The sequence below is a fragment of the Falco rusticolus genome, chromosome 5 (assembly GCF_015220075.1).
Source record: "Falco rusticolus isolate bFalRus1 chromosome 5, bFalRus1.pri, whole genome shotgun sequence".
Taxonomy (NCBI): Eukaryota; Metazoa; Chordata; class Aves; order Falconiformes; family Falconidae; genus Falco; species Falco rusticolus.
Genome location: NC_051191.1, coordinates 83,307,736 through 83,332,277, shown reverse-complemented (window position 1 = coordinate 83,332,277; position 24,542 = coordinate 83,307,736). Strand labels below are relative to the sequence as shown.

The following is a 24,542-nucleotide window of genomic DNA, read 5'->3' as shown; positions in this document are numbered from 1 at the left end:
GTGTTGCATTTATGTAGACGTAGCATGGCCAGACTAGCAGAGCACTGATTCTTTTCCTGACTTGTGAGATGACCTTATTATGCAGGTGAATCCTTTGTCCCTTGGTTACTTTAGCTATAAAACCTGGATCATTTTTACAGTACTACGTAAAGTGCATTGAGATCATGATGAAGCAGGCTCTCTCAGATAGATGTTATTACTCATTTGCTAGCTATAGCTATCAAGATAAGTCTTCAGCCCTTTTAGCCTTACAGACTATCTCTGTGAGCTTACTTCAGCTCAGACATCACCAGCACTTTATAACCATGTCCTGTCTATGCAGCTTTACTTATAGACGTGGCATTATGTTTTGGAGCTTCTTATGAAGATATTAGGAACTAAATTGATGTTTTTGAAGAACTATTTGATTCTGCATGATGTTTTTATCTTTCTGGTCTCAGATACTTAAATGATGCCCCATGCCACAGTACCTGAGAAATCTGCAAAACTCAGCATGCCTAGAACACATTTGTTAGATTGGGAACAAGGCTTATCATCCTCATTTTACTAAGAACAAAGTCAGCAAAAAACAGAGTCTCAGGGATATGCACAAAGTATATTACAGAGAACGCAACTTGTTTCTTATTCCCCCATGCATAGTCTCCCAACTAGCAGCTCATCATTTCCTTCCATGATGAACCATCAGAGTTTTTCAATCAAATCAAAGCAAAGCTGAGACAAAATTAACAATCAGATCACAGCTTGGATCTAAATGCGCAGAGAGAGTTTGTGGGACTGAAGACTGGATAGCTTGGACCTCAGGCTGGGTAAATTCAGAGTAAGTTCCAAACTGGACTCTGAATGGAGTGGGCAAATTCAGTCTGGATTTTGCATCTACATAGACTACCATTGTTTAACACAACTGGATTCTCAGGGATTTTTTGAATTAATCTACAGGAATTGGATACATAACTGATTTGTAACGTTTATCAAATACTTGTGGCAACTTCAGGGTTCTGGAAACAGATTTCCTCAGGTGACCCTACTGTCCTACAAACAGTATTTACCACATTGTTAAAGAATATGGATGTGAGGACTATGACTTGAGCACTGTTTCACAAACGGCTGACCGGACTAACAGGGCATAACAACATCAAATACCTACCGCAGCAGAGTGTCCAGCCTCCAACAACGCTGCCACAACATAGGCTGTGAGTGAGTATTCACCTTCCTCTCCACCCTGAAATAAAAACAAGTGAAGAACTAGTCAGTTACAGATGTCCTAGAAAGAAACAAAATGTGAATTAATTCATAGTTCAGATCCCAGTTAGATCTGAGATGAGAAGTAATTTTTGTCTCCCTGTGTTCACAGAAAAAAGGAAGATAAGTTCTCTCAGGATAAAGCCAAAATGATTTCATGCATTTTCTTGGCTTTTGCACATATGCAATAAAGCACATTATAGCCTCTGGCTGAACACATAATGCTGTGGTAGAAAATAAAACCTGAGATTTGTGACTCAAAGTTCTACTTATTTCTACTTCATCATTGATAGCAGACGTAAGAATCATGCTTGGATATGAGGGACATGAGAGAACAGAACTAGGAAGAGTCTGGTGATATGCTTGTGCCTGGCAGAAATGATCCAAATCGATCCCAATGCCAGGATTGGAAATTTAGAACTATACTTGTCTCAGTTACCTTCAAAGCATTGTTGAAATGTGACCCAGCATTTTCAAAGCAGCCATCTGACTTCTGCTTGCTTGCCAGCCAGATCAAAGTTTGAGACTGGACATCGTCGTCAATGTAGATGTAGCGTCTGGCTTGTGCAAATGACTTGTACACAAAGGCAGTGAGCCTGCAGGTGAACCAGAAGCAGAAAGCAGGTAAGGTGTGAACAAGATCAAGAAGGTTTACCAGCAATGTGGTGTGCATAGAAAATGACATAAGGTGAATTCCATAATGTCTGAGGTAAAAGAAACAAGTGTTTTGTAAGTTTTTAATCAGTAAGATCATTAAAAAACTGACATTAAAAACTGACCTGAGGTTTCTCCATTCCTGTGCTGAAACCATTCTTTCTTTCAGAGCAGGACTAAAGTATAGACAGAGCTTGATGACTGATGATAGTGGTTTCTAATGTTAATTAACAGAATTCTGAAATAAACTAGGTGGGAAAGGACATCTGGAATTCTCCAGTCCAACCGTCTGCTTAAACGAGGCACAACTTCAAAGCTCTGTCGTGTTGCTCAGTCTCTTGTCTGATCGTGTGAAAATCTCCAGGGACAGAGGTATCTACATCCTCCCTGGGCGTTTGTCTCAGTGCTGCAGCCTTCTCCTGGGGAAGCTTTTTTTTCCCCTTCTACCGAGATGGAGTTTTCAGTGTTGCAACTTGAGAAAGGACGAAGTCTTGTCCTCACTCTGTGCAACCCTGACAAGGGCCTGACTGTTGTTTCTACAGTTTCTACCTATGTAGTGGGAAGATTCACCTAGTTTCCCCACCAGCCTTCTCTTCTACAGGCTTAGCAAACCCAGCTCCTTCAGCCTGACCTTGAACATTATGTACTCCAGCCCCCAGTCATCTTATACTTCTGTAGCACTCTCTCTGCTTTATTAATTTCTCCCTTACTAGGCGAGCCAAATTAATTGAGCTATGTATATTTACTCCATTAAAGATAAGAATCACTTCATACTTCCATCATTTTTCAAAGCCTAAAGATCCTGCACTAGGGAAACAGAAAGTGTCATCACTTACCATACACTCCCTTCCCTATCTCGTGTCCCAAAGGAGCTGTAGGATCCATCCCGGTGTTTGTATGACAGCTGTTTTTGGTACCCTGAAAAGACAACAAAGATGACATATTTTCTAATTACAGAAAAGCACTAGTTCTGCGGTTTATTCAGCTGAAGTAGTAAGATTTTTGGATTTAATATTAAGTAATGTATATCTCATAAATAATGCCAGCCACTATGAATTCTAGATGTTTTTGCTTCTGGAAGTATGACATGCTTCTTTGGGGTGGTGTCATCACCTGCTCCTGTGCAATAAATGTGGTGCTAGAATTCAGACATCAGTGTTCCTGTGTAAAGCTTTAGAGTACAATGCACACAATCAGAATATTAGATGAGAGAATCTGAAAGTCTCTTACCTGTGGATAAATATCCAGTACCCTTGATTCTAATCTCTTCAGTCAGCTGCCCAGTTTTATTCAGATAATCCAGGGCATAGATGTTGGGCGTGAATAAGGCCATGTTCTGTTCTCCGCAGCCATAAGGCATATGGAGGAGGTTCTCCATGTTCCTCAGAGCTGTACCCAAAATGTCTCCTGAAGAATGAAAGATATAAGAAGTCAGTTCAGTTCAGACATGTTGTTATTACACAGCACTATATATTGCGTTATATTACCTTATTATGAACCCAAGGGCAATGACCAATATAGAGTAATCACAGTAACAAAAGAAACAGCTTAAAAGAAAGGCTGAAATGCCTCAATTTTTAATTTTTTGTTTGTTTGTTTCTGGACACCTGGGAGAATCTGAGAATTTGAGGAAAAACTGAGCAGCGATAAGGGCTGGCATGGGCTCTGAGAAAACGCTGTGAACCCTTAGAAGGCTTCAGCTTCCCTGCCCTTTACAACCTGCTTCCCTTTTTGCATGTACATGTGAGAAAGCTGTGGTGAGTATGATGCTGATGGGTTACAGGGGCTGTACTGCACAGTATCAGCACATCTCGCGCTGACCCAGGCATGCAGAACAATTGTATTTAGAATGCAGTCTGAGTTCAGAACCTCAAAGAATTTTTACTGAATTGAGCTACCTTAATAATGACATTAAGATTAGTAGAGTTGTCTGGGACCTGAAAGTCTTACTCTGTGAGGACTTATCAACTACACAAATTTTTTTCATTTTGCAAAAGCATAAATCTGAAATTATGCAGTCAGCAAAATTCTGAAGTCTTCTTTCCAAGAAATCAAAATATTTTTTTTAAAGAATTATGCTTTATTTTACTTTTAAGCTTAATTAACTAAACAGGATATGCTAATGCAGTATAATCTGAAATGCAATATAAGTCAAAATATTTTGATATTAGGGAATTCTCAGAAACTTTTGTCTTTCATTGCCATTTTGCAAAGTAGGAAAGATTTCCTCTAAAATCAAGATTAAGCATTTCCTCTATTTTACATTAGTTTTCCAGATGTACACATGATGGCACTTGATGCAGCACAAGAGAAATGCCATTTACTTTTGGTTTTAGTCCAAGTACTAAACTTACCAATGACAGAAAAATAAGCTCTGGCTGATCCCTGCACTAGGTTTGTTGGCAAGATGAGAGACACTGGTTCAGAAATTGTTATGCCTGATAAAAAAATGTAACAAGAAGAATTGTTAAAATCATCATTTTTTCCAGAAGTCTTCACTTTGTAAGCATCACTACAGTGACTGTTACAATCTGCAGTCTGGGTAAAGAAAATATTGCAGAGACTTGCCCAGTGAGACAAAGGTATCTCTGAAAATCCTGAATTGTAGCCCAGCATCTTGACCCTGAAACCCTCTGTCTTTCCCTGGAAGAGTCTCTGATTTTGCAGGGCAAAACCTACAAACAGTGAAGCAGTTCCACTGACTCCTGGAACGAATGAACTTGCCTTACCTTTCGAACAGACGAGGGAGCTCTGAGTCAACTCTTTCTTAATACCTTCAGGCTGTTTTATTGCAGGGCAGTGGTCGAGAACAGGAAGAAAAGTGTAGAACATCACCATGAAAACATGACAATTTAACATTGTAAAACAGTATGTGGATGTGCCTACCCAGACAGTGCACCCCTTGCACCCAGTCCTCTCTGTCTCCACTAGAATATCTCTTGGTCCATGGCTCCCTCCCTGTTTTACCCAACCCCCTGTCCAGAGCACCTTCTTTCTAAGAAAGCAGTTACAAAATAGACATTTCCAACCTCTGAGAGGGACTCTTCCAACTACGTGGCTGCTGCTTTATGATGCACAAGGCAAATTCTTTTTCTTTTATACCTGCCTCTACCCTCCCCCCCCCAGTAGTAGAGTTCCAGGCTAAAGGCACTCACAGGTAAGGTATGGAATCTCCTCCTTTCTGGCTATTACTGATATGCTGTGGAGTGTCAGGGCATGCATAGTCATGGTTTCACAAAGGAGACAGTGGCAGGAGGACAGCAGATGCCACTGATTATTGTGATCTACACCCTCATTTTCACGTGGAGAAGCCTACTGTACACAGTTCCACCTGTGTTGGCTGCCTCACCTCCTCATACTGGCTAACTGCTTCTAACCCACAGCTACAGGAACCGCAGCTTTCACTAAGCGGAAAGTACACGCAGATTTCCTACCGTACCTCAACAAGTAGGGTTTGAATCAGGGTGTCCCTGCGAATTGTCTCCTCTTCTGGGGATATGGTCTTTCCAGTATCTCTTTTACTCACTTTGGCCTCAGCAGTGATTGTGAATTTCACCTCACCTGGAAAGTCACCCACCAGCCCAAGAAAATAAAGTTATCTTCAATGTTTACAGTTACCCCTGGTTTTCACTGACTTTTCTAGGCCGATGGACTACTGAGAAACATATCCTTTCTGAAGGCAGCTCAGTAGAAACAAATTCCAACAAGGCTCCACGTTGGTCTGCTTGTGGCAAGGAATGGTTATCTGAGGGTCTAGGATGAGGAGTGAAATAGGGGTGATCCTGGCCAAAAAACTGACAGTACTCACTATCAGTTTCCACCTTTTCTTGGCCTTGTGCTGAGTTTTCTCTGATGTAGAGCAGTGTTGCAATAGTTACAGCTCTACTACCTCTTCCCTTCAGGTGGAATTTGTTAACTGAGGGACAACACTAAGGAGCAACCCTGAAGCGGGCAGCTTTGCGGTGTTGCTCATTTCACCTTTGCAATCATTGCACACTGGAAATCCAAAGGAGTTTTTACTTGGATCAAAATGCATTATCAACAGAGCTATCAGTGACAGCAGCTTTCTTTTTTTTTTCAGCTCTGCAGTATTATTTCACTGCATATCCAGTTTTCATCTCACTATAACTGCACCTTTCCCAGTGAGTTTGAAGGAAATCAGTCATACTGCCTATAGGATTTTAGAAACAATCTGTTAAAGAAAAGGCCCATCTGTGGTTCATTTTGAGAAAAATCTTTGCTAATTAAAAGGTTTTTTGTACCTCAGCTTTTGGGACACTTACACACTCAAGCCATCGTACCTGCTTTTTTTAAAAAGACAATGTTGACTTTAAGGCAGTGTGAATTAACACAGCTGTAAAACTGGGAAGAAGAAATGCCCTCTTTGCCTGTTGATAATCCACTCCAAAATTATTAGGAAATTTTATTCCTACTGTATACAGTTGGTTAGGTACAAAATTGCCTGATGAAAGATCACAGGCATGTTCAGTCCTGCCATTCATACATAATATGGCAAGTGAAGAGTTCTTCCTAAAATGGACAGGAAAGAGACTGCCAAAAATTAGAAGAGATAAAACACCGGAGCAATTCACCGCTCATTCAGTGTGACTAAGGCAGCTTTAGCAGAGGTCCAATACTAAAACCGCAGAGCAATTGATGGAGCTGTCCAGAAATGCCTGCCTATGCACTACGATGCTTCATTAAAGACGGGAGTGACAGAGGTAGAAAGATTAAACAGGGATATATCGAGGTGATGGAAAGACAAACTTACCAAGTTTGTTGGGGCTAACAGCCCAAATATAGGTTTTTCTTTCATTGGCACACACCCTTGCTGTGTTGCCCTCTGGTGAAAGGATTTCTGCCTTGTAGTCACTTGAGTTTGCCAGGATGGCACTGATCTGAGACAAAGAAGGAGCAAGACTGCAAATAAACAGGCTGTCCTGAACACTGGGCTGCAGAGCAAGGGAGACTTGCTGGGGAAGCTATTTGTCATCGGAATCTGTGGGATGGTACTAGGACAGGAGGATGGGGCATTTCTCTGAGGAAGTAGCAAACCTGTCTCTTCTGCCCACTGTTAGTGTCTGGTTTCGACAGGATTATGGCAAGGTGCCCATGCTCGTTAGTTAAGTCATCTTATGAGTTACTGCTACATACAACATACTCAGTATGTATTGAGTTTTGCACAACAAGGTACCCATACCCTCTGCTCCAGTTGTCCTTCAGGAGCAAAAAGAACTAAATTATGTAAGGGTAGGCAGCAGGTTTTTATCTTCTGTGGACCAGCTACAGTGACCATCAGCTATGTTTTCCTAATGTTAATGACACAAGGATGGGTCCAAAGAGAGAGGGTGAGGGAATAATGTGTCAGGCTAAAGCATAAGTTAAATACGCACTAATAAATAAGTTAAATACTTATTTCTCCATCTCTAGTGCATTATGCAGGAAAATGCTGGGATCTCTAGGAAATAGACAAAGCATATAAGAAGTAAAAGGGGACTTGACAGACCTGGATGCATTTATTGAGGTAGTTGAAGACGTTGGCTATTAAATTAAATTTTTCCCCTCGAATAACAGAGTATGGCAAAGTGAGATCCACAAAGAATGGTTGGAATGCTGTCAGTGTAACAGGTGAGGAGATACCAAATCCAGCATCATCCTGCATGCAGAAAGCACTGGCTTTCCATTCGGTGATGGTGTCAGGAATAGTGTAAGGGACATTGACCTCTCCCCTGGAACTGAGGAAAATAAGAAAAACAGAATTAAAATTTGTCTTTGGCATTTTCAAGCCAAATTATAGAATGGGTTCCTGCTTGAGTTAGTATGTCTGTTTTCACCTCACTTTCTGCAAGATATCTCTCCATATTTAAAAAAAATATTGTAAAGCTGGAAGTAAAGCTGAAGGTGCTGGTGAACTACATGTTATAAAAGCACTTGGAAGAATACTCAGCTTTTCTTAATTTAGAATACAATTTGTTTAAATACTATAATGCCCAAACATTCAGGTTAGAACCAATAAATTTTTATTAATGTTCTATAACAGCCCCTGGATGCATAGTTAATAGGGAGACATTCTCATTGCAGATGCTGTGATAGCTTGGAAAGAAAATATAACCTGATTTTTCTGCTGCTGAATTAAAAAATTGATTAAAAATAGCAAGTTTTCCTCCTGCTCCCTCCTAAAAAAATGTTTTTATTTGACTTTTAGCTCTTATTCTTTCTCCCCATCAGAAGGAAAGGGGGCAGAGCACAGATGTCATTCACAGTTCAAGTAAGTTTGACACTGCCTACAAGGTTAGGAGCCCAAATGTCATTGATTAAGATGGGAAAAAGAGACCCATATCTACAAAGCAGACATATGGTCCATGACTTCTTCCCAGAATTCATTTCAGCAACATGTATCAGCTCAAAAATCCACACAGGAGGTAAGAACTGAAGATAAAGATACTCACTCAGTGTGCACCAGATCCCAAATCCAGGTCTCAGGGAAGAATTTCCGAATGGTGTTATGAGCAACACCACTCCCAGAAATAATCCTTGACTCATCTAGAATATTATATATGGTTAAAGTATAACATGAGAGGGGTCAGGCCAGAAGAACCTGAACTGCCTTCAGACTTGCTCAACGCTATGAATGAACACTATTTCATTGAGTACGTTTCAATTCTTTTTCCTGTACAAAGGGAAAACTTGAAGAGGTATAGGATACGGGAAGAAAAATTTCTTATCTATTCTCTTTTCCCATGGGAAAATACTAGAAAATTTAGCTATTTCACAAGACATATCACTTCATTTCACATTAAAAGTTCTCATCATCCACTTAGAAAGGTATGTTCTCCATCCTCTACCACTAGCTCTCTTCGATTTGGAAATGGGTGACAGTAGCCAGTATTACTACCAAAACCTATAAGGCTTTAAAATTCTCCATGAGAACGCAATCATCTTTTCCCCATTCAGTAGTTAAAACTGGAGCTGAATATCCAGCCTACTGGAAAACTATTTTTGTTCATATAGTCAAACTACAGGTCTAATATTAAGAACCAACATCCTCTTTCCAGCTTTGCCATGGACTCACTTGTGATGTCCAACAACTCATTTAGCATGGAGGTACCTCAGATTTCCTGGCTGTATCATGGAAATAACAATACTTTCTTATTTTGCTGGACTTAGAATCATAGAATCACAGAATCATTCAAAATTCTGGGTGGGGAGGAACCTTTGGAGTTCTCCAGTCCAATCTCCTTGAAGTAGGACTGACTTCAAAGTCAGATCATATTGCTCAAGAGCCTTGTCCAGCTTAGTTTTTAAAACCTGCAGCAATGGATCCAAAACATCCTGGAGAAGCTCTTCTAGTGCAGCACAGCTCTCATGGGAAAGAATGTTTTCCAAGTGCTGAATAGCAATTTCCCTTGTGGCAACCCATGGCTGCTACTTTAGGGTTTTTTTGCTGAGCAATCTGATTTGGAGGAAGAAAATCATAATGCTTGCTGATCTATAAAGGCTTTGGAGACAACATGCTGTGTGAATTCCTGACATTGGGAATTGTCATTATTTTTCTGGATTGTCATTTCCTTCTAAATATTTAACTGAATTGTGATTTGATAAAAGGTTCTGACCTGAAAAAGCCTGAAAAACTAGTATCAGTTTACGAAAGAAGTAGCATCCCAGTATTCCCTGTCTTTTCTATATGCACCCTATACTTAACTGAGAGAGAATTGACTCTACCGCTAGGACTGTCAGAAAGAGATTACTTGAGGCAAACTGGGACACATAGACCTATTCCCCAACAAACCCTCAACATGCTGGCTGATATTTTATACAGAGAACCATTTTGAAAACCAGGTAGACTGGGACTGGAGATACAGTATGAACCTTCCTTTACCTGCGCTATAGCCACCGACATGGGCAATACTATACGCAATATTGACAGGGTGATCTTCTGTATCCGATTTGTCTTCATTGCACAGAACGGGCTTCCGTAGCTTGGAGTTGGTGAAAACCTTCAGGCCCATATCCTAAATGTGAAAGAATCAATCATGTCACTCAAGGCATGCACTAGCTACCTGTGCTTGCCGCTTCTCCCACCTGGGTTATCATAGTTCATCTCTCTCCTCTCTTCTCACATCCCATTCTTTCAACCCTGCATGTTACAACTCTTCCTTGCCAATCTCTGTGTTTCTTATGGAGCAGTGGCACCTGGTGTTCTGCAAAGAGCAGTAATGATGGGGCTTATGTTAGGTCTTAGGTGATATGGACAGTGGGGAGTAGAGGCAAGTGTATCAGGAATGAAGTGGCCTTCATCATGGACTCAGATCTTTACAAGGAACACCTGAAGTCATGAGCCAAGGATGCGGTCCTGCTTAGCAAGTGTCTACTGAAGCATGGGCAGGACACCAGTGGATATATCTAGTAGTAGTGATTTTCAGTCTTCCTGAGTAAGCAGTGGGGATAAGAAGGCAGAAACTGGGTCATCAGAGACTTTAGGCAGTTCCAGGCATCAGCTGCCTTCTCTTAGGAGTGAGAACCACCACCTGAGAGAGTTGTATGCTAATGTGCATGAATTCTTCTGGAATATCTCCCACTTAAAGAACCACACAGAGCACATACCCTGAAAATTCTGTAGGCATCACCATCATGACTGACATTCACAGGTTCATAGTATAAGCCATCAAAAAAGGTGGTTTTGACTGGGGTACACCTCTCTGGCTTGTCATCTTCCAGGTTGAGCCCATTGTGGTAATAGCCATATAAATCACTCACAGGAAGTTGGTAGTACACCTGGGAGGTGAGAATGACTAGTGTAAACACAAGGGAAGTACTGGGCAGGTGTGAAGTCACATATATGCAAAGCTTATGGTAGCTCCTGAGCAATCCTGTAGACTGTGGTGGGTTTGACAAGTGATGCCTTCCTAGAGATGAATAAGCAATTTGGCTGGTGTTACAAAAGGAGAACTGGACTCTTCTATCCTCCTTCTGAGCTGCAGTGGCTTTGTGGGGTGAACTTGAGCAAAAAGCATGGAGATACATTCCTAAGTTATGCAAAGATGAGACTGGAATCCAACAAGATACTAGCTGACATCTACAACTTCTGTTCTGGGCCCAAGGCCTATGTGAGACATAAAATGCAATTTTGACATCATCACTCCCCAGGGAGTAACTCTGCTTTCAAGGATTTACGTTAGGTATACTCTTGGGATATGTCTTACACTGCCATGCTTTCCAAAAGTAAATGTTCCACCATCAGTTTCCGTCTTTGAAGTATACAACTGCCGTAGACTTTTCTTTAATCACTGAAATGTCTGTTTCCAAGGGAAAAATAAAAATAGAGCCAGCAGCAGAGAGGTCACAGCTGGGAATTAGACTGTCAGTCTGGATGTCCCTAGGTCAAAAGAACACAGGACTGGGGATGTGGCTTACACTCTCAGCAGATAACTGTCGCTCAGGCTGAAGGAGGAGGACACTCTGATCCACAGCCCGCAGGGCACAGTAGGAGTTGGCAGCAGCTTCAAGGTGAAGACCGACTTTAGAGCCTGGGAGACCCTGCTTCTCAGAGAACTCAAGCTGGACCTGGAAATTAATAAATCCAGACAACCATAAAGAAATTAGGAGAATCAGCTTGGCATATAGATCTAAATCTCACCTTTCACCAGCACTCGCTCTTCTCTGTGGAGTGAAGCTCTTACTGCTAGATGGCCCTTCTGAATCCCTGTTCTGTGAAAATTCACAACCTGTATAATTGCCCTACTCACCTCCCCCTCCGCACTGCATTGAGAACTTTGTCTGAGCATACATGTCAATTCCAGGGACAGCTCCTCATGTTCCCAGGCACATCTGCACCTTTTCATTCCTAAAGACCGTCCCAAGTGAAAGGCTCTCGATGAGGTCATTCCCTAACTGTTCCTTCAGCAAAGAGGCAGCTGATATAGCCCTTAATAAGAAAGCAAAGGTTTTTACCTTGTTTTTGAAACATATGTCACTGCGTATCCAAGAGCTATCAGCCACTATCTCCCCGTGAGGATGCACAGTGTAAAGCAACAGATTGGTGCTGGGGGCAAGCTCCTCTGTGACAGTCAGTGTGATGGAGAATGTACCTCTTGGAGCTGTGGAACAAACATGGAAGGACAACCCAACAAAAGAGGTTAGAAAAACCTCAGCTTTGGTGGAAGGACCACATATTTATCCATAAGCTACTAGCACCTGTGAAAAACGGGGAAGTTGGATATTGGAAGATTCATCTCTCAGTGACCGAGGAACAGGTCCCATCAGCAAGGAAACAGATACAAACTGGAGGATGCTGAGAGCAGGGTGCTTTGCAGAAAGGGGTCTGAGCTGAGTAGAAGTTGGTCAGGGAAATCTGTGCATGATTGCTATGAGAAGAGCACAACATTGCCTTTGGGTCTCAAACCTAGAACCTCCTAGACCAGAGGAGACGGACCAGTCTCCTGAGCAAAAGGAAACCTCTCTTAACACTAAGAAATATGAAGTTCTAATCTAGATGACAACTACTAGAGCAAGGACAGGAAATTAAACCTAAGACCAAAAAAGGCAAATACTAAACGAGTCCTATATGTGGAGTGAGTCTTACTCAAGCCATCTACTGAAACCAGATTCTGCAAGAAAATGTATTTTTAACAATGGAAGAATGAAGTTCAGTTTGCTGTGATTAGTAAGATCATTCTCATTTGTGGGTATTGGGAGAATTCTGAAAGTGCAATGAATTCCAAGCATTTAACTGTTAAATATCCCTGTCAAACGACACACATACTATTTCAAACTTTTAAAAGCTTTACTCTTCTAGCTGGTGGATACTAGGATGTCACACTAGAACTGTGAAACTGTAAATACTCCTCAGCAAGAAATAAAACAGAAGGTTACATTCCTTGTGTTTGACCACAACAGAGTTTTAATCTTTCAACTAACAAGATAAATCTGATTACGATATAGGGATTGTTTAGATGCTGCAGCAAAAGCAACTGATACCGCGAGTAGTGACAGGTCATAGCGTTTAAGAACTAGGACCTGATTTAGCCACAGTTCTCTGCTTTCATCCATTCTTACAAAGATTACTAATTCTCTGGCGCTTATGATGATCTTATGAATATCAGTAGTAATATGGTCTAGAACTTACCACCAGAGATTCTGACTAGCTTCTGGCCACTGAGAACAATTTTTCCTTTTGTCATCACCTGAGCATAGAAAAAAAAAATCATGAGGCAGGATCAAAAGGACCTCCTCCCTTCCCCCATGAAGTCATTGACTTTGAGTAGTGTTCTGAGAGGCTTCAAAGGCCATCAAGTTGAGCTTTGATCTGTAACCACCAGTCTGGAGATTTCTGCTTTATATGGTGTTTAAGAGAAGGTGAAAGAAAAGAGATGCTTTTGGAGTCAACGTAGCACTTACCACATAGTAGAAGTTTGTGTGACTGGCATTCCTGTAGCCCTCTCTGTTCAGGATGTAGTGGACATTGATTGTTTGCTGTTGGCCACAGCTGAGCTTCTCCTTCACTGGCTCAATTTTCACAAAGCTGTTGGTCCGTGAGTAGAAGCGCCGGACAAAGAATGAGGCTTGAGGCTCATTATCATGCCTCCAAGTGAAGAAGTCTGCACAGTCATCTGGTGCTTGCCTGACCTATGAAGTAGAAGAGTCTTACACACAAAGTGGAAAATAAAAAACGGCAGGCAGGTGAGAGGCAAAGGTATCTTCCCTTTAAAATATTCTGTCAGGAAAATGGCTTTGTGGGGCTGTTTAAGCCAAGAGCAAGAGCTGATGTGAAAAATTTGTGCTTCATCAGTCCAGAGCAGGGGGCTTTCTGGACACCTCAGTGTATCCAGATGCCTATGACACATTGCAGAAGGGAAGTTATTTCAGATTCATGCAGGCTTGGAACAGGTTGTGTAAACTCCTAGGAGTCATTGTGAGTTAGAATGGTATCGTTCTCAGCCTTCTTTTTCTCAGCTCTTCCCGTCACACCAGAGAAAAGGCATGCCAACACGAGAAGACCATGTGGTGGTTAACAGGCACGAGTCTCTGCCAGCAGAAAGGCAGGGAAGCAGGCAGCCCCAGGGAAAGAGGCTGGCAGGCATCTGGGCTGGGTAGGGGAGACAGGGCAGTCTGTGAGGAAGGTCCACTAGCGCACAGGATAAAGAGAAGAAAGATGTCTGCAGAACGGGCTTCTGAGCAGAGGGAAAAGCAGGGACCTGCTGGAGATCACTGCAGCCCAAACAGTGCTGGGGTGCAGACTGCCACTTCTCAGGCACTGGGGTTTTCTGATGTGAGTTTCGCTTAGGTTGCAGGTGTTGATGGACTGACTGCCTACTTTCCTCCTCTGAAACATCCTGCCAATCACTTCTAATTGCTCTCCCCGGTGAAGTATTTTTTTCAGGAATTAGACAGTTTACTTACAGAAAGGCTTACTTACAGAAAAAGCCTGTATTTACTTACTCTCAGCTCAAAACTGGGATCAAAGAAGTTGGATGTGTTTATGGAAAAAGCAGCAGTGCCATTCTTGTCAGTGGTGTAGTGGGCCAGATACCGTTCGTTGAGTTCCAGCAGGACAGTCCTATCAGCAACAGGCTTGCCATCCACATTTGTCACTGTGATCTGAACACAAAGAATACCCAAGGGATTCAGGAAAAAAAAAAAAAAAAGAATGGGAAATGCTCTGTTCACCAGAGGATGCTCACTTAAGCACTGAGGACAATTACAGGGAATAGAATTCAATAATGAATTGTATGTAAGAGGCAAATGATCATCAATAGTTTGAAGGAGAAGGAGTTCCATGACAGGTATAGGCAGGCAATTCCCATCACTGCCAGGACTAACTATATGTCACAAAGGGAGAAAGAATTGTTTATATACATGACCCTGTATAAGAGATTCTTTTAACGGTAAGTCCTCTGATCCTCTTCAGTGGCCATTAGTTCAGTGGGCCATCATATAAATTAAAGACTACTGAGTGAGAGATGATGGTTTAAATTATTACCTCATGCTCCCCCTTCTTGAGCAGATAGAAACAGAGGGACTTGAGAGCACATACTCTTTGGAGAGCACTAGCAAAACTAAAGCAACCAGATGACTTTACGGCCCCAGATAACCTATGGAGCTCAGTAGCACATCCCAGCTCCTAGGCATCTGAGTATACCCTCTGTCCCCATTGCATATAAAGGTGATGCTGTACAGCTCATGTTCCTTTCTATGCCTGGGTTTAGCCTGTGTGTGTAGGTTGCTAGAAAAGTCAGAATGCGCTCCAACACCTATACTGCTTTAAGTAAATATCCCCGGGACTGTATGATGCAACGCAGGGTAAATTCTACCTTCAGTTTAGGCACACCTGTTGCTGAAGTAGTTTCTTGCAGCCTCTTCCTCCCTACTCATATGACCTTTCATTTACCTGCCTTTTAGGCATTCGCTAACTATGGCAGAGGAGAGACCCTAACACTCCAGGTATGGTATATTTTTCTTGTTTTCTCTGGGATAATCTAATGCAACAAGAGAACTATGCAGCACTCACTCTTATGCAGCATTACCATGGGAAGTTGTCCCTACAGAGTTAGGTGACAGCCATAAATGGGGCAACACAGAGATCATCATGCTGGACCTAGGGAGTTTTGATCTAAATATGTTCTCTCAGGTACCCACCTCACCATAGTAAGGAATTCCCCTCTTGTAATAGAGATCCATATTCTCAAACGACACTCTGTCATTTGCCTGGCGGACTGCAACATAGTCATAGCTTTTCATCTGGATACCTGTGAGACACACCCAGGGGAGGAAACAGAAATCACAAGCAGGCAAAAAAGTGTTTCTTTTGAAAAGCTATATGGAGCATCGATGCTCTGTATGGAGAGATGCATGAAGAAAATGGTGATTGTTTGTTGTTTGCTCTACAGATCAGGATGAAGGAGCTTCCTCTCAGAAAGTACCATCTACTAGCTTTAACCAGCTACTCCCAACCTCCACTTGGTGTTACCTGTCCCATTTTCAGTGACGATGCTTTCTACATTCAGACTGGCATACATCCTGGCATAGCTGCGGTAGAGCTGGAATTTTTTGGTGGAGATGATAGTGCTGAGGCAACCATCCTTACCCAGCTGAAAAAGGAGCACAAAGGAGAAAACCCATTTTTCACAAGGTTTGAAAAATGTCTCCTGAATCTGTATTAGCAGGTCTCTGAAGAGCTTCATTGCCTCTGCTCATATCTTCTTCAGCTCTTCCTTTCTAACTGGCTCCACTCTTACATTACACTTCTCACTCCTTGGCTCCCTTCCCAGCTCATCATTTCAATACCATTTACCCTTACACCTAGAAACCTCTCTTCTCATCCCCCCTAATCCTGTCTATGCCCATCTTGCACAACGCCTGAGCTCTATGATCAGAGTCTGATCTGTTGGAGAAGTTACTCATTATCTTAATGTCAAGTGTCCTCAGTAGCACAGACTCCCAGTAGAGGTCTGCTGATTAGATTTGGTAAGGACACAGCTGCAGTGTTTTAGGAGTGAGCATGAATTTCTAGTTTCATAAGCTTCCTAGCCTTCCACTGACTGTTTCCAAGAGAAAAAAAATCAAAGTCTCCTAATGAGGTCATTGGTAAAAGCTACCTTCAAGGTCTTTCAGCATTTCCTGTGAGGTAGTGAGAAAAAACACATATCTGTGTTGTAGTTGAGTCCAGATCAGTTTGCCTCACATGGGGCACCAATTGTCACAGACAAGCAAAACTAGCTGGCTGTAACAAGACTTTTACCATCAGTCAGAGTCTACTGTCCATGCTGTTTCACCTTCCTCCAGAGGCCAGGCCACACCACTCCTCCTCCATCCAGCCTCTTCTACACTTCTCAGTGCTATTTAACCACTTAGTGGAACGAGCTAAAGCTGCACATCGTCCATGCCAATCAACCCACTGCCTTCATTCCTCTACACCTCTGGGATTCTCTCTCTCTGGTGTTCCCTGGGAAAAGAATGAGGCTACCAAGCGCTGCTGCATATTGGGTAGTAAAGCTATTGGGAAGAAGGGTCTTGCTCTGTATCGTACCGGTCCAGTGACAATTTCACAGGTTTCTTTCTGTTTATGCTCACATTGCGATCTATAAAAGTGCTTCTGACACACATTGATGCGGGCATTCGCTTGCACTGGTTGGCCATAAGTGTACCTAGAAGAGGAAGAGACACAAAAACCCAGTCACATGGACTTAGCATGAAACCTGCCCAGAGTGCAGAGCAATGTAGACTCTAAACCCCTCAGAAGTGCCCAGATAGAAGAGCAGCTGGGGCTTAGGACCAGTTAGCCCTAGCAGAATTCCCTTCAATTATTTTAGGTTTAGTTTTGGCACCCTGTTGACAAAGATCTGCTTTACTATTGCCTTGGTGTCGTCATTCTTGAAAGTCTGAAGCTGGAAGGTGGTACTGGGCTCAGGGTTGGAATATCATTCCCCGCTGCTTGCTTTTTCTTGTTAGTGCCTTACACAAAGCAGAATGTATTGCAGAAAGATCCCTACTCACCCTTATAGCTCATGCCACCCTGCCCTTCATCAGTGTCACAGCCAAAAATCTTAATGATAGACTCTCCTGCTGTACTATTTCTCTTTTTTCTGTAATAAAACCCAACAGCTAGCAAGTATGTGACGCTAGATATCTTCAAACTGTTGGATGCACACAAACTCTCCCAGGTCTAATTCTGCTATGTAGTGGGAGGAGAGTTACCATATTTCATGTCATGGAAGTCATAGGTAAAGGACTTGCTCTAACCCAAACTCTGAACCAGCAGCAGGGTCCTGGCTTCCCAGCACAGCACACATCCTCTATCCCATGTTTATTGTGCACAGTTGTGTTGTTCTCAGCTCTGATACTTACGAAGCACAAACGTTCACTCTGACTTCTTCATCAAAGAAAGAAATCCTCTGTGGCACATCGGTTGTCACTTCAAATTTTGGGAGCACTAGGAATGCAATGTGAATATGGCTGATCAGCAGTTGCATGGCATAGGCAGGTGTGTGTGCGTGTAAGTAAAAAAACAATTGGCAAAGGCATTTTCACCAACAAGGGAGAAGAAATGGATCAAAGAAAAGTCTACCTAGGAGCTGGCTGTAGGTTATTACTGGAGAAAAAATAATCTTTAGTGGTAAGATGAATAACTTTTTTAGAATGCAATAATAATCATACTAATAATGATAACAGCTACAGTAAGAACTGTAATACATCACTCTAATTGGCTGTACATTTTCTTCAAGAGAAAGGTGGGAGTAATGCTGATGTCTCAAACAACTTAAGCCCTGGAGAACAGAAGTTATTATGCAATACAACCCCAATTGGAGGAGAAAGGCAACAGATTAAGTGAAATATTAAAACCAAACAGGTCACTGTCACTTTTTCTTTTCAGTTTCTCTTTTGGCCCAGATCACCAGCAATGATGACAACATAGCTGGAAAAGGCCTTGTTCTCACACACCTGTACGCGGGAGCCTGGAAGGTGTGAAAGAGCTCTGGAGGGTAAGTGGGAAAGGTGCTTTACTGCCCTTATGAACAAACCAAACAACTGGGAGCTGTCAAGCCTTCTCTGAGAACTAATAAGAAAAACCTGCCACTGTAAGTTGAGAAAACTTGCAAAATCAAAATTAATTTAGCAACTCCCTTGATATGGTCTATTCCAGAGTGTAAGCAGATCACTGTGAGGGCTTTGGCATCTCCACTACCCACTGTTTTCCATCTTGCACTTCCACTGGATATTCAGCCTCCTCGGTAACAGTCTGGTACTTGTCATTTAACCTGTTTGATAGACAGTATCTTCAGATTTCTACCACATATTTTAGCCTAGTGGTCTTCATACAGCGATGACCTCCACAAAACAGGGCAGGCCTGACATGTTCATTTTGCCTCTGAACAGACAGGGAGTGTAAGGTCCAAGTGACAGCATGTGGATCCCAACGTCACACAGTGACTTTGTGACAAGCCCGAAAAGGAATTAGATTCCTAATTTAATTCCTGAAAAATGCTGCCTTTCTTAGCACTTCTTTTTTCGGTTCATGCCTTTGCTTTCTCCACCCAGGTCTCTTCATGTCTTTCTCTCTCAGGTATGAAGTGGATAATTCAAAGCACTTACACCCTGCACTAGCAGCTCCTCTCTGACATAGGGAAAGCCAGACTCGTTGCTGGTGCAGGGCAGTTCACAGCCTTTGCTTACCATATTCCTCCACTGTGAAGAACTGGTACTCTTTTTCACCTGACGACCTCTCCACAATGATGTAGTAGGAACCCAGAATAGGCTCTGGGATTAGTGGAAAGGAGAGCTGGACAATTCCATGCTTAGATGTTACCTCCAACCACTGGAAGATCTTGTTTTTCTCTGGATCCTGGAGAGTGGGAGAAAGACATACCAAAACTTTTATCACCCTCTTTCTTGTCTTCTCGCCTTCTTTCAAGTTTTGCTCTCTGGCATATTGGCTAACTGCATAACAGGGTGAATGCAAGTCTGGACTGATGACATGTGCTCTGATTTCCCAATAGTTTTCCAGATGTGTTTGTGGATTAAACAAGCCTGAATTTATGTTTAACTGGAAATTAGCCACACTGGCAGATGATCTCAGATCATCCGGCAACAGTACCTGATTGTGACTGAGGCTGCTTATCTGTAGCTCTTCTATTATAAGTCTTTCAGACTCAATTCCTTCTGTAAAATGGGAATATTATACTGACCTCCTTTAGAAAGTGCTTTGAGATCTAATGATGTGAAATATGGTAGAAGAGTAATTCATTGTTAGCCTGTCCCCCACCAGAACATGACATTTCAGAAAGTTACCGTTCCTACGCCTGTATGAGAATGAGTCTATTTCACCAGCCCATTTACTCTAGTACTAATGCTTTTGTTTGAATTCTAACTAAAGACACAGCAACAATCCCATGCCACCTCTGACTAACATCTCCAGTTCTGCTGATTTCTTCTCCTCTAGTGTTTGATAATGGGTACTGCCACTGTTCAACCTCAAGCCCACTGGCTTTAGATGGAGTGCTCTGGATGAGCCTTCCTCAGCTACTGATGCTATGGGGAATGATGAAGCATAGTCTTTCCAAAGCAACTTATTCTTTCATGACGCTGCATCTCTTACCTCAATGATGATTTGGGGATACTGGAGGAGGAAAAAAAGAGAAAGAAAAAGAAAGATCAAAACATCAAGAAATTAACTGTGGAGTTTGAGAAATACTAGAACATAAAGAAGGCTTTAAATAGCTTTCTCTGGATACAAAACACTGGGCCAAGGAAACAATTCGTAACTCATGTCTGTAATTAAAGAGATAATTTTAAGCTAACCTGTTTGTGAATTTATCTTTTCTACAAAAACATGCAGTCTCTTTCAACATATCTGAGACAGATGAAGTGACTACAAAATCTGAGTGCTATGAAAGATTTACAGGAAAGCTTTCACACCCTTTGCCCTCTATAAAGTCAGGAAAAGGATGGAGTGTGAAGTTAAGGAGTTACAGCAGTTCTCCAAAAACATCAGGAGGCCTGTGCCAGACCCTTTTTATTAAATTTCTAAGTGACAGGGTCTCAGTGAACAGGTATCCCAAGAGCCTGCTTGGAAAATCTTGAGTCTCACTCATACTTACTGTTTCCTGAACAGGTCTGAACTGGGTGTCCAAAGTGACCACACGAAACATCACTGAAAAAGATGCAGGACAAAAGGGAATCATTTACTTTAGCAGCAGTAAGTTACTTCTAACATACAACAGAAACAAAGTTTGCCCAGACTTTCAGGGAGAACTAGAGTCCCCAGAGAACCAGAAAGGATTTGATTATCTTATCCAGTGAAGAATAAAACCAAAACAAACTTGTGTGCTGAAAGATCTTCGATTCTGACCCACTGGGACTAAAGGAATCTCTATAGTAAATAGGAATACCCTGTACTGCCTTCAATTCTTCTTGTAGGACTCATTTCTTTGGAGCATTTCCTAAAACACTGTACACAGACCATTTAAATGAAAAAAATTAAGAGAGGGAAGAATTTGTCTTTAAGTGTAAACGCTCTGCAGCACTGAAGTATAATTACACTAAAGAGATAGCTAACTATACCACAGCTAGTACTGTAATATAAATATTGTGATGGAATCAGCACTGTGAGTTAGATTAGGAGTTAAATAGAAAGAGCTGTTGACAGGAAATTACATGCTTGCTTTATTTGTATATGAATTTTATTAATTCGAAGCTTAACCTATTATTTTCTCTATTTTTAAGGACACTTGTTAGGTGACTGACCTCAGTAAACCTGACAGAACTCGAGATCCTGTAAGTGCAATTAACTCAGTAAAAACACATGAGCTCTACTCATTTGTTGCAATTTTGTAAATCGGTTCTATTTTTCACTGACTTTTGATGAGCCCAACCTCAGATGACAATTATACACTCTCTGAAGGATTGCTCATGGCCATTGCAGTCCATGGTCTTTTACTCCACCAGAGGAAGTCCTTGTCATTCTAGACCCACCCTTGCACTCAATTTCCCAGTTGACTAGCTGACTCAAACTCCTCAGCCACCTTTTTGCCCTGGTTTGTAAATGGGTTTGTCCGTCTGGATGAAGACACTATTATCCGCATTCTGAATCGCCACTGATCTTCTTTCAGCTATGTTGACTGTGGTGCCTTTGGCAGAAAAGGAAATGAATGCCAGGGGGTCAGAAGTAGCAGGAGGAACCTGGAGAGAAACAAAACCCCAGAGGAAAAGTGGTAAATGAGGTGTGATCAGGTCCCCTGGTGCCCGGGGTTCTTGAGTAAGATACCGACTGTCAAGTGAGTCATAAATAGCTTGTACAAAGTCATGAGAAGCCCCATCTTTACCAGTGAGATAATCTCTGAATTTTTGCTGTGGAAGTCCCATAGTCTGTCACCAGGTACTAAGGTTTTAAGCTATGCCCCGTCCTATGCATTTCCTCATCCCATGTATGCAGGTTGCCCCAGCCATATAGCTCAGTTCTGAAGTGTTTTCTCCTGCTGCAGTCTGAAGACCTAACCTTGGGACTTGTTTATCATACCTGTCCAGATCTTGCAGAGTCATGGGAAAGGGAATGAGCATGTCCCAGCTGGATCCTCCAGCTTGACAGTTATGACAGCCCCATAGGGCACCTGCACCCGCAATGGCAATCAAAAGCTTTTTTTCTGTTCAGTCTGTGAATGGAGATGGAAAGTCTTTCTCCAGCTTCCCCCTACAACGCATATGCCTTTCTTTTTTGTGTCTACATTGTCAGACTTCCTAGCAGTTTATCTTTTTTTGTCCTGTTCCTTTCCCACACTCTTCATCTTCTTGCTCTCGTTGATAGGGAGAGTTGCCCTTAGAAGTATTTCCAGCTTCTACACCCTCTTCAGTAGTCTAAAAAAAGAAAAATACCTTAAACTCGCAGCACTTGAAGTAATCATTCTGTCTCACGGATTCCTTAAAGAGAGTCTTCCGGATACTGCCGTATTCCAGGACGATGCTCAGGGACAGAGGCTCCCTGAAGCTGTGGAGCTGGACACAAGCGGTCTGTGGGGAGTCGCTCCGCACTACAGTTGGGACCAGCAGCACATACTGACTGTGAGAAGGCAAGAGCAGATCACAGAGTTTGGTCATGAAGGAAACTCAGAGCAAACAGGAGAGCAAAATACCACAGAAATGCTGCCCATATGAAGGAAGACATGGTTCAAAGCTTGTTCAAAGCTTGTTCAAATCCGCTGAAGGATTTCTGTTTTATTCAATTAATTTTGAATAATATGCTAAGAAAGTAAAAATGACAATTGTCCCTCACAATTCTTTCGGAGCTGAAAGACTAACATTATTCTATGCAGTCTCTTCCCCAGCATGATACTGCATCTTTCCATCCCAGGCATTTACTCAGCTCCAGTTAGTGAAGTGCCTGAACACCTGACAAGCTTAGCTGCATTTATCCTCCCATGACCCATATGTACACTTAAATACTAGTCAATGTTTGTAACAAATATTTATTTTTATTTTCCTCTGGATCTCTGTCCCTCCAGATAAGAACTGTCATACCACAAGTCAATCAGCATAATGCACAAGAAATGATCCTGCTTTTCTATTTTACCGAATATTCTAGGGAACACTAAATCTAACCTGCATGCTCTGTTCTGTTTCAATGCCTCTCCCTGGGTTGCTTCCTTTGCTTCATTCTTCCATTGGGCTTTTTTAGTTATACTGCTTTCTGTAACTAGGGCATCCTTCATTCCCCAAATTCTTCCTCTGAAAAACTTTCCTTCAGATCTGCTATATTTGGCTAACGTTCTGTTGCTGATCACCAGTTCTCTGCTGCCCAAATTAGTCTTTACAAATAATATATAATAGATTTGATGAGCTGGTTCTGCAGCACAACGTGAATCACACAATCTTTTCTTGATAATCTGACCCTTTCCCTTTTTTTCTCCCACAGTTTTGCTTACTCATATTGCCTTCATTGTTATTTTCAGTTGCCCAGTTCAGACTGAATGATATTTGAAGACCAAAAGTAAAATGATTAAAACCAACAGTGTAACTGAGAAAGCTAAACACTCTGGCTTTCACAGAGTTTTCCTTTAGAACTTTTCAGAAGGGCATTTAAGCTGTAATGTTGGTGTATTTTTGAAAATTGTGGCTGAGATCTTCCATTTGTATAAAGTCGTGGACATTGACAGTGCTGTATGAACTGTGACAGCACAGCAGGTGCAATACTAATACTAACACTAGGATTGGCAGCATAGTCCCTAGTACCAGTCATTACCTGGCCTGTAGCACCTCCTCACACACCATGCTCCCTCTGTACTGCTGATGCTTATCAATCCCTATCATTAGTATTACTTGCTAGTCTAGTCTTGTCTCCACTTTACCCATGTGCTTCAGACTTCCACCTACTCCAGTTTTATGTTTCTGTCATTCAAATCAGGTTTCATAGCACTTTAATGATGATGAGCATCATTCCATATCATCCTTCAATGTAACCTATTTCCATTTCAGACAAATTTCAGAACCTGGATCTCAAACATCCAGTTTATTATATAGCAGTGTTCCAGAAGAAATAAACCAGTGGGAAATACAATAGAATATGTTATTATAAAAGTACAGAATGTATGATCTCTTACGGTTCAGAAGACACTGTGGCAATCCAGTTCAAGCACAGAATACTCAGAAGAATCCTTGACCACATCTCTGTCGGTGAAGAAAGAGGAGAGACTGATCTCCAGTGGACAGCCTGTCTTCTGGCTTTTAAACTGGCCTGAGATGATGCTCCTCCTCCACAGATTCCATCATATTCCAGCAAAAGATATCTACATAAAATTTGCATAGGTTCATCTTCCTCTCTGTTGTGTGTTCTCACACTCCTTGAACTCTCAAACAATAGCTTAGGAAAGCTCTCATATTTCACATAACTTCCTGCAAGCCAAACCGGTTCTGCCCATCTGAATGTTTTATTGAAGCTTGCCTCTGATTATCATGTCATTGGCTGAAGGTTCCGTAATGTTTCAGCCTGTTAGTATTTGCCACTGCTTAAGTAGTTCCTTGTTGGGTGAAGATCTTCTGTAGATATATCTCACAGAACAGAAGTAATCCTAACACAGTGCTATTGTATGCCTGCATAGGGGGCTGGGCAGTGACAATACACCATCAGACTATAGCTGCATTCAGTATGGCACAGAAGGGAACTC

At 41.9% G+C, this 24,542-nt stretch overlaps 1 protein-coding gene across 1 annotated transcript in view; it reads right to left on the bottom strand.

Annotated features, from left to right (window-relative positions):
• Nucleotides 1–24,189, bottom strand: part of LOC119148364 (ovostatin-like) — a 31,947-nt gene extending 7,758 nt beyond the window's left edge. Inside the window, exons 1-28 of the mRNA XM_037388405.1 lie at nucleotides 24,171–24,189; nucleotides 23,979–24,051; nucleotides 22,258–22,441; nucleotides 21,411–21,567; nucleotides 20,487–20,539; nucleotides 19,985–20,005; nucleotides 19,063–19,231; nucleotides 17,737–17,821; nucleotides 16,919–17,036; nucleotides 15,860–15,980; nucleotides 15,529–15,638; nucleotides 14,332–14,490; nucleotides 13,291–13,518; nucleotides 13,019–13,076; nucleotides 11,845–11,990; nucleotides 11,308–11,457; nucleotides 10,498–10,668; nucleotides 9,773–9,905; nucleotides 8,343–8,436; nucleotides 7,400–7,628; nucleotides 6,665–6,791; nucleotides 5,333–5,454; nucleotides 4,623–4,674; nucleotides 4,248–4,331; nucleotides 3,124–3,300; nucleotides 2,730–2,811; nucleotides 1,679–1,835; nucleotides 1,145–1,219 (exon numbers count right to left, since the gene is read on the bottom strand). Coding sequence (XP_037244302.1) covers nucleotides 1,145–1,219; nucleotides 1,679–1,835; nucleotides 2,730–2,811; nucleotides 3,124–3,300; nucleotides 4,248–4,331; nucleotides 4,623–4,674; nucleotides 5,333–5,454; nucleotides 6,665–6,791; nucleotides 7,400–7,628; nucleotides 8,343–8,436; nucleotides 9,773–9,905; nucleotides 10,498–10,668; nucleotides 11,308–11,457; nucleotides 11,845–11,990; nucleotides 13,019–13,076; nucleotides 13,291–13,518; nucleotides 14,332–14,490; nucleotides 15,529–15,638; nucleotides 15,860–15,980; nucleotides 16,919–17,036; nucleotides 17,737–17,821; nucleotides 19,063–19,231; nucleotides 19,985–20,005; nucleotides 20,487–20,539; nucleotides 21,411–21,567; nucleotides 22,258–22,441; nucleotides 23,979–24,051; nucleotides 24,171–24,189 — 3,354 coding nt within the window. The remainder of the gene's footprint in view (nucleotides 1–1,144; nucleotides 1,220–1,678; nucleotides 1,836–2,729; nucleotides 2,812–3,123; nucleotides 3,301–4,247; nucleotides 4,332–4,622; nucleotides 4,675–5,332; nucleotides 5,455–6,664; nucleotides 6,792–7,399; nucleotides 7,629–8,342; nucleotides 8,437–9,772; nucleotides 9,906–10,497; nucleotides 10,669–11,307; nucleotides 11,458–11,844; nucleotides 11,991–13,018; nucleotides 13,077–13,290; nucleotides 13,519–14,331; nucleotides 14,491–15,528; nucleotides 15,639–15,859; nucleotides 15,981–16,918; nucleotides 17,037–17,736; nucleotides 17,822–19,062; nucleotides 19,232–19,984; nucleotides 20,006–20,486; nucleotides 20,540–21,410; nucleotides 21,568–22,257; nucleotides 22,442–23,978; nucleotides 24,052–24,170) is intronic.
• Between the last annotated feature and the right edge of the window lie 353 nt (nucleotides 24,190–24,542).